We start from the raw sequence: 14,735 nt of genomic DNA, 5'->3' as shown, positions 1-14,735 counted from the left end.
CTCATGTACTGTCAGTCTATAATGTAGACTGTAGCCTGGTTTTTAAGCTTGGTGAGCGTATTGACAGTCTATAATGTAGACTGTAGCAATAGTTATTCAAATGAATGAGCGTACTGGTAGTCTATAATGTAGACTGTAGCAATGGTTATTAAACTGAGTGAGCGTGCTGGCAGTCTATAATGTAGACTGTAGCCTAGTTCTTAACCTGAGTGAGCGTATGCTCAGCAGTAGCTGACAAAATTTCTCATTTACCAATCTCGGATACATTGAACTCAAAAGGGAAAACATTTGTTTCGCCCTTCCCCTCATGGCGCTTGCAGCCACAAAAGTGGCCAACGGGTATGAGGGGCTGGGTACCTCTCCACCTTTAGTTCCATTCACCACGAAACCACGTGCAAAACATCTCAGCTTCTGCCGGAGGCCCCGGTGTGTCACATGTCTATGACGTCACCTAGCCAAACCCTATTTGGCAGAGCCAGGAGACATCTATCCCCCCCCCAAACTCACCCCTCCCCCCACGCCCCCTAGGGGTCCCCCCAGAACCAGTAGAAAACCACAGCAAATGGTCACGCGGAATGCACTCGATCACTCATTGGAGAGTAGAGGCTGCCATTTATCTGTCGGGAGCTGGACTGGTACCCCCCAGACCTCCTTGGAATACAGTGCAGGATGTCCAGTTGGCTCATCCTGGCTCCAGTCATCCTGAGGGATGAACAGTCCTCTGGGACAGGAAGCTTCCAACAACATCAGGAAGGGGACGTTAGAGCATGGAGGTGAGGTGTGAGAAGATGCGAGACCCCTGGCTGATGTGGTCTCACCTCCCCATCAACAGGAAGCGAGGAATGGTGGTGGTGACTTGCACCTACGAACCCGACGACCCGAGATTGATTCCCGCTCACAGGCAGCGCCAGGGAGTGATCCTGTGCGTAGCCCAGGTTGACTCTAACCTTAAAAGAGTACCAGGTGAAATGTGTAAGCATAAGCACAGGGAATACAAAGGCGGCCCGGATGTGGCACTGCCCAACACCACTCCCAAATGTGACGTGCCGGCCTTCATAGGCGCTTGTTAACAGCACTTGCCCCAACAGCCAGGCCACACACGGGATTCTAGATTTGAAGTTTTCGTGACTGCAAGGATTCATACTCTTTTTTTTTCGGTAAAGTCACGTAGGTTAAAAAATTAAAATAGTTAAAATCACGACGTTTCGGGCGCAACACAAGCGTCCTTCTTCAGGTGACACACTTAAGCGTGTTGTGCTTTCGCTAAGTTGTCCCCACCTGAAGAGGGACGCTTGTGTTGCGCCCGAAACGTCGTGATTTTATTTATTTTAATTTTTTAACCTACGTGACACACACGGAATCTGTATCAGTACAAGACGGAGAGGGGGAAGGAACGAGGAGCCGGGACCCGATCAGCGGAAGGGGTGGTGGGGTGCGGGAGGGTGGGAGCAATGAATGAGAGGTTGTGAGGAGGATGAGGTGGGTGAGGATGAGGGGGGGGGGGATGAGGTGACAACCCTGTGTGCGCTGGTAACTGATGTGCGATGCCGTGCGAGACAGAGCGAGACGGACGCGAGGAGTGAGAGGGCCAACGTTTATTGAGCCACACTCAGCTACAGCAGCAGCAGCAGGATCCTCTAGTTGATGGTCACCTCCACCGGGAAATGGTCGCTCACCTCCTTGGCCTGGGGCGGGGAGGAGGAACAAACACGGGGTCAGGGGGGCGGATATGAGATCTAGGAGTCAACGGTGAAACCAGCAGCCACGCGGACCCCACGAGACCTCCACGGAACCCCCACGGGACCCCCAAGGGACCCCCACGGGACCCCCACGGGACTGCCACGGGACCGCTCACCTTCTCCAGGGTCAGGCCATACATGGACTGGAAATTGAGGATGCGAGCAGAGCCGGAAGCAATGGCCCCTTGGAGCGCGCTCCCAGCCACCACGATCCTGCGCACGAGAGGGGGAAGGCACCGTGAGACGAGAACCCCACCCCACCAGGACCCGATCCCTTCCGAGACCCCGACCCCACTGAGGACCCAGACCCCACTGTCAACCCAGACCCCAGCGGGTCGCCAACCTGAAGGGCCCCATCCGCACCTGTCATAGGCGCAGTCGGTGGTGCCCACGGTGGTGTCCGCCGCGTCGCCGATGAGCCAGGAGAAGCGCGAGTCCGAGCGCAGGCGGATGCGCCCCCAGTCGGACGCCGTCACGTAGCTGCAGTCGGCGTTCAGGTCACCCAGGATCATGATGCTCTGTGGGGAACACGGCGTTCTGAGGAACACGGAAAGGTGCGGAGGCCACGTTGCCGTGTCAAAGATGTGGCGGTGTCGGGAACGCGGCGTCACGGTGATGGGGAGGCTGCCTCACGTCCGTGCCCCAGCGCTGGCGCGCGTCCGTGTAGACGTCGAAGAGCGCGTCGATCTCCGTCACCGCCAGATCGGGCGACGTGTGCTGCGGCACGAGCACGAGCTGCGGCACAGCTGCAATCGCACAACCACCACGCTCCTCACCATCACCATCACCCTCTCACCAAAACACAACAAAGATCCCCGAAAAGCTTTAACCGACTGTTGGGGCAAGTGCTGTTAGCGAGCATCTACGAAGGCGGGCACTGTGGCACACGAGGGGGTGGGTCGTCAGCAGCACGCCCGGCCGCCTTTGTCTCCCTAGTGACGATGTTTACACACTGCACCAGGTACTCATTTGAGGCTGAGTCGACATAGGAGAGGCCCAGGACCGGTTCAGATAATTATCGTCACCGGTGTTGGCTGTGAGCGGGAATCGAACCCGGGTTGCCGGGTCGGTAGCGGAGCGCGCTAACTGCCACACCGCCGCTCGCTAAAGTTCACCACCACACACGATCACACACCACCACCACTCTCACCACCACACTCACCACCATACTCTTCACCACCACACACACACACACATCCTCCACACCCCACTCACCACCGCACGTCACCACACCTCACATCCCAACGGCCCCATGTTGCAGTGTTGCAGCACCTTTCCTGCTGTAGGCAAAACCCAGACGTGTTTCTCGGTCACCCGAGGTCTATCAACACCGTGCAGTATATGAAATGAAGTTCAATGCTGCAAGACCGGTACCGGATCTCGGGTACAAATCCATTCCTCTTCTTGGTTCTTTCGGTAAAGTCACGTAGAAGTGAAATAATAAAATAATAAAAATGAAACATAACAAAATAAATATTTTTTTATTATTTTATTGTGTTTTATTTGGATAATAAAAAATCAATTTATAATTATTTTATTATGTTTTATTTGCAATATTTTATTAGTTAATATTTTTTTGTTTATTTTCCCTTTATTATTTCCCTTCTACGTGGCTTTACCGAAATAATTATGTAATAATGTTGTATTTTTATTATTTAATTATTTCTCTTCTACGTGACTTTACCGAAAGAACCAAGAAGATGAATCCCTGCAGTCACGAAAGCTTTCAATCGAAATTTAAATCCATTCCTGGCGCCACCCGAACGGAGATCACCCCAATCCCAGACGGCCCGACCAGATCAAACCCAGACGGGTGACCACCCAACTCCAGCCCTGGTCCTGAAATTCACTCCGTCCACCGCCCTTCCCTCCAGCGTGGCCGAGAACCTCACCGCTGCTGGGGATGTTGAACCTGACCAGGAACGGCTCGCGACTGAACGTGTCGGTGCCACAAGACTCGCAGCCATCGTCGTAGTGGTAGCTGCTGGAGACAGACACGACCTTATCCCTGTGGAGACAAGAGACACGAGCTGATCCCTGCGGAGAGCTGCAGCAGCGGCAGCAGCACTGTTGCAGCTGGATGACTGCAGATTTTATTTGAGAGAAAGGGCTTCGAAAATGTGAAGTGTGGAAGATGTTTACAAAAATCTCTGATGAGAAGGTTCCATACTCTTAGTTTTTTCGGTAAAGTCACGTAGGTAAAAAAATGAAATTAAAATTTATAAAAATAAAATCATAAAAATCACGACGTTTCGGAGGCAACACAAGTCTCCGTCATCAGGTGAGACCGTCACAGCCAGACTTGCTGTATCAAGTGTGAGGAGAGAAGGTTCCATGCTCAAGAGAAAACACATCTCTAGAAAATACTTTCTAGGACCACGTGGAGATAACTTATCAGGGTAGGGCAGTCCAGTCCAGATTTGCTGCGGTACATGCACTGCTGCGTGTCACCTGTAGATGTTTCTGTTGCTGCGTATTAAACTGGTCAACAACAAAAAAAACTTTTTTTTTCTGGCCTGGACTTTTGCAGCTGTTTTAGACTAATTTCAGGGTGCCGATTCCAAATCTGATCTCAGATTTGCTCTATCACATCTCATTTTTATGCTATCGGCATACCCCATTTTCATTGATTTTACCAGAAATTAACTCCGTCACTTATGATTGCAAGTTGTTGCGAGTCAGTGACTGCTTTAGTGTTAAAATATGGTGCTGTATTTTTAGGATAGTGTGTTTATAATATAATTTAATGTAGATATGCCACATTTATTTAATATTTTTCTTCTGCAGTTTTTATTGCAAATGCAATATTTGATATCTCAAAATGTGATAGACAAAAACTGATGCCAGATTTGGAATCAGCACCCCAAATTACCTTAAAAGTGTGTTGACCAGTGTTACCTACACGTATCTCCTGCAAGTGGGTGTCACTTGCAGTTGTGTGTCGCATGTCGTCGTCACTTGTAGCTACGTTTACCACCTGTAGGTGTCACCTGTAGGTTAATGTCACATGGAGCTGCGTGTCACCTGTAGCTGCGTATTACCTGTAGGTGTCGCCTGTGATTGGGTGTCACCTGTGTCATCTGTAGGTAGGTGTCGCCTGTAGTTGAGTGTTACCTGTAGATGTAGACGTAGCGCTCTGTGTAGGTGGAGCTGCCGAGCTGATCGCTGGCCAGGTACTCGTAGTGATGGGCTGAGGCACTGTCGCACATGTGCAGAATGAGTCCAGGTGAGACAAATAGCGCAGTGATACCCTGACTCGCATCCCTGACTCACATCCTTCAGATCATGCCATCTGGCGTTTATGACCTGGCCTCAGCGAAAACACAGGACGCCAACTCGAAAGGCTTCCCGGGAAAATCAACATCTCTCGTTCTGTCCTTTCACAGTCCCAATTAGATATTTATCCTGAGCTCTCCATCGCGACCTACTCCTCCCCGCGACCTCCCCCCACGTGACCTCTCCTCACCGTGACACCGGTCCTCTCACCTGTTGAGCTGGCTCATGAGCAGCTTGACGGCGCTGAGGTCTGAGTCCCGAACCTCTTGCACTACGACGATGTCATAGAGACTGATAACCTGAGGAAGAGATAGATTTCTGGAATTTGGTGAAGAGATGACCACGTTGTGGCAGCTTCAGTGCTCGTTATTGAGAGCTGTACTCCTTCCCAGCGACCACTGCGATAGGCCCGGGATTGGCGGATAACTTGGCACTGTGGGTGAACGAGCTGGCACAAAGCGCTAATGATCTCCATCCATGGATCTCATGATCTGATACCTGGTGAATAGACAGATTACTTGGTACCTTGGAAAGATATCTGTTATCTGTAAATAGAGATTACGTGACGTAGAGACAGATTATCTCATATCAACAGAATAATCTGGTAGATACAGAGGAACTGATCTCTGGGGAAGAGATTTTTATTATCCGGCCGGGTGGCTCAGCGTGAAGAGCGAGCGGCCTGCAAACAGAAGGTTCCGAGTTGAAATCCATGTTGGGGATTGACTCGGCCCATCATCCCTTCGGGGTCAGTAAAATATCTACCACTTTGTGGGGAAGTCATATTGGTTGTCCAATTAATAGACTTGCCTCCTTCATAGAAATGTGGAATTGTCACCACTGGCTCAGGGCGCCAAACAGGACGAGCCCAGCCTCAAAGTTCATCAGAGCAGCGATCTGTCGTTTGGCGAAGCGATGGATTGGTATCTGGTATAATGGGGAGACAGGCATTCGGGACCGGTGAGGGCATGGCGAGGACAAGGAGGCATTTACATCCACGATGACCTTCGCCACGTCGGGCTTGGACATCTTGGCATCGCCGAACGTCTGGATGTTGAAGGCGGCGATGCGAATCGACTCGGCCATTCCCATCGCGACTGCGAGCAGCGCCGCGGCGAGCAGGAGCTTCATGGTTGCGAATTGGGACCAAACCTGCACCGAGAGACCAGACGGACGTGGCTGCACACACCACCCAGACCGCCCGCCGGACCCCACACCACGCGGCCTCGCCTCGCACTACCTCCACCACTTGTCTTCACGGATGAAGATCGTCGTCGCAGTAGCTACAAGGCACGAGACGGGTGCGGCATCGGACGGGCGGGCAGGTACAGCATCAAAGACAGCCGAAACTGCTCTGTGGAAATTCACCGACTTGGGTAATATTGATAAGCGCTCTAATTGCACAAGCATCAAGCCTCAAAGAGGCGGGCCCACACCCTCATCAAAGACCTAAACATAACATTGGCAATACCGTGCAATCCACTTGAACATCTGGCCAGCCAGCACGTGCAAATGTCCGGAGCAAGCCGTAGCCAAAATATCGTAGAGCTACTGTGGACCACGGCTGGAGCCAGGAGAGCATTGAGGATCATCGACGAAAAGACAGCCCAGGACGAGTTCAGTAGGAAACTCGCACGCACGAGGAGACGCTCCAGCAGCCCCAGCGCACGTCGCAGCAGAACACGGCGCTCCTTTGTGGGCCGATTATAATTATAGCCACACAACTGGACAGCACCTTAACAACTCTTAGAACCTCCCAGTTCAACCATTCTACACAACAAAGACTCATTCCTGGCAGCGATTTCAGCCGCACCACCTCTACATAACAAAAGGCTCAGTCCCATTTACACGCACCTTTACATCAGCCGCACCTAGCTCACACAACAAAGGCTCATTCCTCACAGCGTGCATCAGCCGCACCGAACCTCACAAAAATAATATCCAGGGCCTACCTTGGCTCAAGGACTGTTTTCTTGGAATTTCTCTTACTTAATACATCGTGCTGTGATGGTTCCACCTGAAGACGGAGGATTGTGTTGCCTCCGAAACGTCGTGATTTTATTGTATTTTTATTTTACTTTTATTAATTTTTTACCTACGTGACTTTACCGAAAAAAACCTAAGAATATGAATCCTTGCAGTCACGAAAGCTTCAAATCTAGAATGGACAGAACTTATGTTGATCAGTTGCACAGCAGAAGACCAAAGATCCAAAACACCGAGCAGCCAGCAACAAGATTACATATTGTAACAGATCAAGTTCATACAAGAGGTGAGTCACTGGCGACACTCAACTCCTGCAGTGCCACCCCGAACTCGATGTAAATCTGTGGATCTCTATGAGTCTATCAGTCTCTATGTGGGTCCACATATTAGTGAACTACTGGCAACTGCGAAAATTGGAGGTTCTGAAACAATTCACCCCTCAACTGAAGCCATTTCCTGCCTAACAAGTGTGGACGCAGACTTCTAAGTTTCCAATCATCCAACCATGCCCAGGAGAGATGCGACACGAACAGCATTCGGGAGCATTAACAGCACTGCTATTGTGAGCTTACCTCCAGTCTTGACCTGCCCTCCAGCAGTCCCGTTTGTAGAACTTATATACCAGCGTGCACACACACATTCCTCCCACGTAGGGCTGGACCCAGAGCCTCCGTTTTGGACGATATCTTATCTTGTGAGCACCGCCTGGCCACTTCCCAGCGCCGGCATGAGTACACTTACCTTTGCACGCAACGTGGGCTCTCGCAGAGCACCTGGGAATGTTCCAGGCGGTGGCTCACGACAGCCAAGGCTTAAGAATGCACCGCTCACAGGAGGGGGCTCTCGCAGCTCCGCCACTCCTCTCCCCGAACCCCCCTTCCCCTCACCAGATCCCGCACACTCCTCGGACCCCACACCCCCAGTGCCTGGCATCAGCAGGAGCGACGCGGCAAGCCGGAGAAACCAACGCTGCTCACCCAAGTGTGGCCGCGTCAACTGAACGGAAAAGAATAAAAGCCGCTCTTTGTCCGGCCTGAACGTCAGGTTGGATACCGTCACTCTCTCGCTTGGAGCTGCGGAACGCAAGACCCACGGGGAGCGGGTCTCTGCGCCCCCATCTCATGGGAGCCGACCCGTGCCGTGACACCTGCACGGCTGCCATTTTTACCCTTTAGGGCGGCAATTGCGGTCACCAATCGATCGGCTACCGCAGGCGTAAACACACATCTGCTTAAGGTTTCAAAAGAACACTTTATTGATGCAAAATATGACGAGGACACATACGGTTGCATTCTGTCGGAATCCCTCAAGCATCCGGAAAGACAATCCCCCCCCACCTCCTTCTCCACGGTGGCTTCAAACCCCTCCCACTGCATGGCCACCCTTCGTCCAAGTGCTCACGTTCTGGTGATGGAAATCGCGAGTCAACCGGGAAACTCGCACTTTTCTCAGGGCCGCAAAAACACGCTGCGAATGTTCATCGCGGCCTTCGACTACGATCGCCGCTCGCTCTCCCCGCCCCCCTGGGGACCCACGTGGCTGCGCCGCTACTCCAGCACCACGAGCCCCCCCGCGGCCTCCAGTGCGGCCTTGAGCTGGTTGGCCTCTTCTTTGGGGACGTTGGCCTTGATCTCCTGCGGCAGCGATTCCACCAGCTTCTTGGCCTGAAAACACAACGTTCGGCAGCGATGTGCACGGTGTAGTCAGCGGACGGCAATAGATTTTTTTTCTTGGGCCGAGTAATTATCTGGCCAAATTTTGTGTCGTTAAGACCCTCCACCACCCGACACAGCCAGACAAATTAAATTGTCACGTGGTGTACGAGCATTTAAGGTGCCAATTGTTTTCAGCTCACTCACCCGGTGAGGTGAGGAACAATTCTTACAACTAAAACAGGAAAGCCTTCGTGAGTCTCAACACAATTACAGGAAGATCCTGCATTGGGATGTTTGATCAGTTCTTTGAGATTCGATGAGACACGTGGCTTGTGGAAGGAAACTAGGGAACCTGCAGAAAACCCACCAAATAACGAGGGGACAACACTCAATGATTCACAACAGATTTAACAGACAGATATGTTGCTGCACCACCATCTCCTGGTCACCTCACCATCCCAGCCTGCAAGATATGGCATTCCCAGGCAGTCTCGCATTCTATTATTATACTAACCAGGTTCAAACCTGCTTAGCTTCTGAGATCCAATGAGACTAGTGGGGCTCGAGGGTGATTTGTGTGTTTGATTGGGTGTGATGTTCACTAGCTTATCAACTCTAGCATTTGTGTGCGTGTGTTGGTTCGTTGCAGTTGTGGGTGTTGGTGGGGAGCGGTAGCGTAGCGGTTAGCGTGCTGCACTATGAATCTGGTGACCCGGTTTCGATTGTTGCTCACAGCCAACACCAGTCATGATTATCTGGAGCTGGTCCTAGATCTCCCCTAGGTCGACTCGGCCTCAAATGAGTACCTGGTGCAGTGTGTAAACAATACCACTAGCGAGACAAAGGCAGCCGGATGTGGTGCTGGCCACCCATCCCCTCGTGTACCGTGCCGGCCTTCATAGGTGCTCGCTAACAGCAATTGCTCCGACAGTTTGTTACAGGCTATAGGGGGATCTTTGTCTTTGATGTTCACTACATTAATGCCCAATGTACAAGTTATCGAGTTCAACTTTTGTGTATGTGTCATTACGCGTTGTTACGTGTTTGCTGTGCCAGTGTACACACGTGTGTTTTCAAGGTCTGCATCACCTGACCTTCTGGACACCCCGGTAAATGAGACGTTCCTTCGGAGATTAAATCCAAGTGAATATTTGAAGAGATATGTAGATTTGGCTGTCGGGGGTGTGATTGTCATTGCTCGCATTCAGTTTCGCCCACAGCGGCACGCTGTGCGGCCGGGCAACGCGCTCACCTGCACGAGGTTGAGGCCGGGCATGCAGGCCTTCACCTCCTTGATGAGCTTCACCTTGTCGGAGCCACGCACCTCTGTGAGGCGAACCATGAAGTGAGTCTTCTCCTTCTTGACCGGAGCGTCCTCCTCCTGAACGGCATGCACAGGAGGGGCGAGCGGTGAGGAGCGGGTGGTGAGGAACGGACGGTGGGGAGGAACGAGCAGTGAGGAGTAAGTGATGAGGAGAAGGGAAATAATAAAATAATAAAAATAAAACATAATAAAATAATTCTCACGACGTTTCGGGCACAACGCAAGCAGCCGTCCTCAGGTGAAGAACAGGTCTGTCGGAAAGACAGCGTCTGAATGACAGACCTGTTCTTCACCTGAGGACGGCTGCTTGCGTTGTGGCCGATACGTCGTGAGAATTATTTTATTATGTTTTATTTTTATAATTTTATTATTTCCCTTCTACGTGACTTTACCGAAAGAACCAAGAAGATGAATCTCTGCAGTCACGAAAGCTTTAAATCGAAATGATAAGGAGAAGCGAGCGGTGAGGAGTGAGCAATGAGGAATAAGCGGTGAGGCTGAACGAGCGGTGAGGGGCTAGCGATGAGCAATCAAGGGTGAGGAGGAACCAGCGGTCAGAAGCGAGTGTTGAGAAGCGAGCAGTGAGGAGCGTGCAGCGAGGAGTGAACGGTGAGGAGGAACGAGTGGTCACATGCGAGCAGTGAGCAGGTGTGAGCTCGTGCACGTGCGGAGCTGCAGGCAGCGTGCAATGAGAAGTCACGGGAGGTGTCGCCACTCACCGCCTCGGCAGGCGCTGCGGCCGAGGTGGCAGCAGCCATCGGCATAAAGCCCACGTCCTGGATGTTCAGAGTTTTCTGCGAGGACACGACAAGCGACGCGTGAATGCGCAGACATCATCTCAAGGCGCGGACACCATCATCTCAAGGCGGCAGTGGAGGGCGCGGCGTACCTTGAGCAGCTTGTTCAGGTCCGCCACCTCGAGGAGGCTGAGGCTCGTGATGTCGCTCACGAGCTGCTGGACCTTTGGCGAGAATTCGTGAGGGTCCCCGTCCAGGGGCGGCGCCGCGAGTGCGTCCGCGGGTCGCAGAGACGAGGTGCCCAGGCAGCGCAGGGCGCAGGGAACACCTCCCTGCCTGTGGAAACAGCACGTCTCTTACGGTGGCCCAGTGTCTGTGTCTAACCCCAGTCTCTCACCATGACCCAGTGTCTGTGTCTAACCCCAGTCTCTCACCATGACCTAGTGTCTGTGTCTAACCCCAGTCTCTCACCATGGCCCAGTGTCTGAGTCTAACCCCCAGTCTCTCACCATGACCCAGTGTCTGTGTCTAACCCCAGTCTCTCACCATGGCCCAGTGTCTGAGTCTAACCCCAGTCTCTCACCATGACCCAGTGTCTGTGTCTAACCCCAGTCTCTCACCATGACCCAGTGTCTGTGTCTAACCCCAGTCTCTCCCCATGGCCCAGTGTCTGTGTCTAACCCCAGTCTCTCACCATGACCCAGTGTCTGAGTCTAACCCCAGTCTCTCACCATGGCCCAGTGTCTGAGTCTAACCCCAGTCTCTCCCCATGGCCCAGTGTCTGTGTCTAACCCCAGTCTCTTACCATGACCCAGTGTCTGTGTCTAACCCCAGTCTCTCACCATGGCCCAGTGTCTGAGTCTAACCCCAGTCTCTCCCCATGGCCCAGTGTCTGAGTCTAACCCCAGTCTCTCACCATGGCCCAGTGTCTGTGTCTAACCCCAGTCTCTCACCATGGCCCAGTGTCTGTGTCTAACCCCAGTCTCTCACCATGGCCCAGTGTCTGTGTCTAACCCCAGTCTCTCACCATGGCCCAGTGTCTGTGTCTAACCCCAGTCTCTCACCATGGCCCAGTGTCTGTGTCTAACCCCAGTCTCTCACCATGGCCCAGTGTCTGTGTCTAACCCCAGTCTCTCACCATGGCCCAGTGTCTGTGTCTAACCCCAGTCTCTCACCATGGCCCAGTGTCTGAGTCTAACCCCAGTCTCTCACCATGACCCAGTGTCTGAGTCTAACCCCAGTCTCTCACCATGGCCCAGTGTCTGAGTCTAACCCCAGTCTCTCCCCATGGCCCAGTGTCTGAGTCTAACCCCAGTCTCTCACCATGGCCCAGTGTCTGTGTCTAACCCCAGTCTCTCACCATGGCCCAGTGTCTGTGTCTAACCCCAGTCTCTCACCATGGCCCAGTGTCTGTGTCTAACCCCAGTCTCTCATAATGGCCCAGTGTCTGTGTCTAACCCCAGTCTCTCACCATGGCCCAGTGTCTGTGTCTAACCCCAGTCTCTCACCATGGCCCAGTGTCTCAGTCTAACCCTAGTCTCTCACCATGGCCCAGTGTCTGTGTCTAACCCTAGTCTCTCACCATGGCCCAGTGTCTGTGTCTAACCCCAGTCTCTCACCATGGCCCAGTGTCTGTGTCTAACCCCAGTCTCTCACCATGGCCCAGTGTCTCAGTCTAACCCTAGTCTCTCACCATGGCCCAGTGTCTGTGTCTAACCCCAGTCTCTCACCATGACCCAGTGTTTGTGTCTAACCCCAGTCTCTCACCATGGCCCAGTGACTGTGTCTAACCCCAGTCTCTCACCATGGCCCAGTGTCTGTGTCTAACCCCAGTCTCTCACCATGGCCCAGTGTCTGAGTCTAACCCCAGTCTCTCACCATGACCCAGTGTCTGAGTCTAACCCCAGTCTCTCACCATGACCCAGTGTCTGAGTCTAACCCCAGTCTCTCACCATGACCCAGTGTCTGTGTCTAACCCCAGTGTCTGTGTCTAACCCCAGTCTCTCACCATGGCCCAGTGTCTGTGTCTAACCCCAGCCCAGCCTCTCGCCGCGTACCCTTCATTACCTGCTCAGCTGGCGGCAGAAGCGCAGCGCCCCCAGCATCGTGCGGCGAGACGGGTGACGGTGACAGAGAGAGAGGAGGAGGAGAGAATGACACTGGACGGGTCCCTGGTCTTAGTCCGGCTTGGAGTACCGCGCCCGGCCTCGGCACTCTCCTCCAGCAGCAGCAGCAGCACCACGAGCACCACGAGCACCACCACCACGAGCAGGACCACCACCACGAGTATCAACAAACACCACCACCACGAGTATCAACAAACACCACCACGAGTATCAACAAACCACCACCAAGAGTATCACCAAACACCACCACGAGTATCAACAAACACGCTCTCTCCTCCTCGCTGCTGCTGCTGCTCAAACCACCACGCGACGGGACGCGACCTCTGCACGCGCAGACCACGCCGCCCCCACAAGCACCCGCGAGAAGCGCCCCTACCACATCCGGGTCAAGGGGCGCACATCCGTGACGTTAACAGACCCATGACCGGATGTTGCGGCCATCTTGGTCAGGGGTCAGGGTCTGCGTGGGTGATTGTGAGTGAGGCTTCGTCGGCGGTCTCGCGTGAGTGCAATGGTCTTCCCCTGCCCTCCACACGACATCTCGTGGTGTGGGTTGTGTTGTCTTGCGCCTTGGCAGGAGAGAGTTCACGTCGTTTCGATGGTTCGTTGACGGAGCGCGCGTTCGTGTGGACCTGCAAAGTTTTAAATTCTCTGTACAAGAATACGGGGAAAACCGTGTGGGTTGACACGGTACGTATGTCTTCTTGGTTCTTTCGGTAAAGTCACGTGGAAGGGAAATAATAAAATAAAAATGTTTTTACATAAAATACAATTTTAAATAAAACATAATAAAATAATAAAAATCAAACATAATAAAATTATAAAAAATAAAACATAAATAATAAAAATAATACATAATTAAATAATAAAACACAACATGGTTAAATAATAAATATGAAACATAATTAAATAATAAATATTAAACATATTACACTTGTAAAAAGAAAACAAAAATAATAAAATTACATTTTAAATAAAATTCTCACGACGTTTCGGCCACAACGCAAGCAGCCGTCCTCAGGTGAAGAACAGGGCTGTCGGAAAGACAGCGTCCGAATGAACACCACCAAGCTTCGCAGCGTATATTCAAGCTGGGTTAGAGGAGGAGAGCGCCTTGACAAAGGAATTTGCATATCAACAGATTAATTTAGCATATTTATGGAAAATGCAGATATGGGATTAGTCACTACTTGTGGAATGTATGTCTCTACGATATGGGATTAGTCCCTACTTGTGGAATGTGTGTCTCTACGAGTCTGTATCTTTACGAGTCTCGAATGCGATGTTTATTCTGGACGTCCGCGTTGTTCCACACTGTTTGCCAGCGTTTTTTTTTCTCTCCGTATCTGGGTGAGATTCTGGGATGGTGACAGGAGCAGCAGCATAGCGCGATCCCAGAAAGGATTTGAGACGGGAAGAACGGCGAGAGAAACATCGTCCAGACACCTTGGTCGATGGGTCGATGGGTTCTCTTCGGCAAGAAAACATGTCAACGCCCTTGCAGTTTGCAAGTTTTTGCGGATATTTGGTGACAATGCTCACCATCATTGGAACCTCATTTGCCAGTAAAAAATATGATAATTGGTTTTTTACCCTTCTATCTGGCAACAAAACTGACACCTTTTTTACAAGGAGTCATGTTTACACAGACCACAATACATGCAGTCATAATGCGCCTTTTGGCGTCATCTGGTCCAACCCATGTGAGACTAGGCTCTAAGGAAAGCTGTCTCGGGTGTGGACCAATCAACTTCAAGGACAGTGCACATTATCAGAGTTATGTTTTTTGTTTGCATTATGACTGCAGGTATTGTGGTCTATGTAAACATGACTCCTTGTAAAAAAGGTGCCAGTTTTGTTGCCAGATAGAAGGGTAAAAAACCAATTATCAA

At 51.7% G+C, this 14,735-nt stretch overlaps 2 protein-coding genes across 3 annotated transcripts; both read right to left on the bottom strand.

The window, feature by feature from the left end:
* Nucleotides 1-1,580: 1,580 nt before the first annotated feature.
* Nucleotides 1,581-7,733, bottom strand: DNASE1 (deoxyribonuclease 1). 2 transcript variants are annotated; one of them, XM_061556699.1, is made up of 10 exons: nt 7,574-7,599; nt 6,256-6,298; nt 6,009-6,167; nt 5,226-5,314; nt 4,854-4,937; nt 3,632-3,747; nt 2,373-2,485; nt 2,103-2,257; nt 1,856-1,952; nt 1,581-1,685 (listed from the first exon to the last, which is right to left on the bottom strand). In XM_061556699.1, exons 3-10 carry the CDS (start codon nt 6,144-6,146, stop codon nt 1,638-1,640), a joined length of 840 nt encoding a protein of 279 aa, XP_061412683.1. In that variant the 5' UTR covers nt 6,147-6,167; nt 6,256-6,298; nt 7,574-7,599; the 3' UTR covers nt 1,581-1,637. The 2 variants fall into 2 exon arrangements, with proteins under 2 accessions (XP_061412683.1, XP_061412684.1); XM_061556700.1 differs by lacking the exon at nt 6,256-6,298 and having other exon boundaries at nt 7,574-7,733.
* Nucleotides 7,734-8,234: 501 nt separating this feature from the next.
* MRPL12 (mitochondrial ribosomal protein L12) lies at nt 8,235-13,196 on the bottom strand. The gene is made up of 5 exons (XM_061556729.1): nt 12,785-13,196; nt 10,870-11,053; nt 10,700-10,774; nt 9,909-10,037; nt 8,235-8,665 (listed from the first exon to the last, which is right to left on the bottom strand). The coding sequence occupies exons 1-5, from the start codon at nt 12,820-12,822 to the stop codon at nt 8,549-8,551; spliced, it is 543 nt and encodes a 180-aa protein (XP_061412713.1). The 5' UTR covers nt 12,823-13,196; the 3' UTR covers nt 8,235-8,548.
* Between the last annotated feature and the right edge of the window lie 1,539 nt (nt 13,197-14,735).

This window comes from Lethenteron reissneri, chromosome 3 (genome assembly GCF_015708825.2).
Source record: "Lethenteron reissneri isolate LAM-NWPU_2019-01 chromosome 3, ASM1570882v1, whole genome shotgun sequence".
Lineage (NCBI taxonomy): Eukaryota > Metazoa > Chordata > Hyperoartia > Petromyzontiformes > Petromyzontidae > Lethenteron > Lethenteron reissneri.
This window is presented reverse-complemented; position numbering and strand designations above follow the sequence as displayed.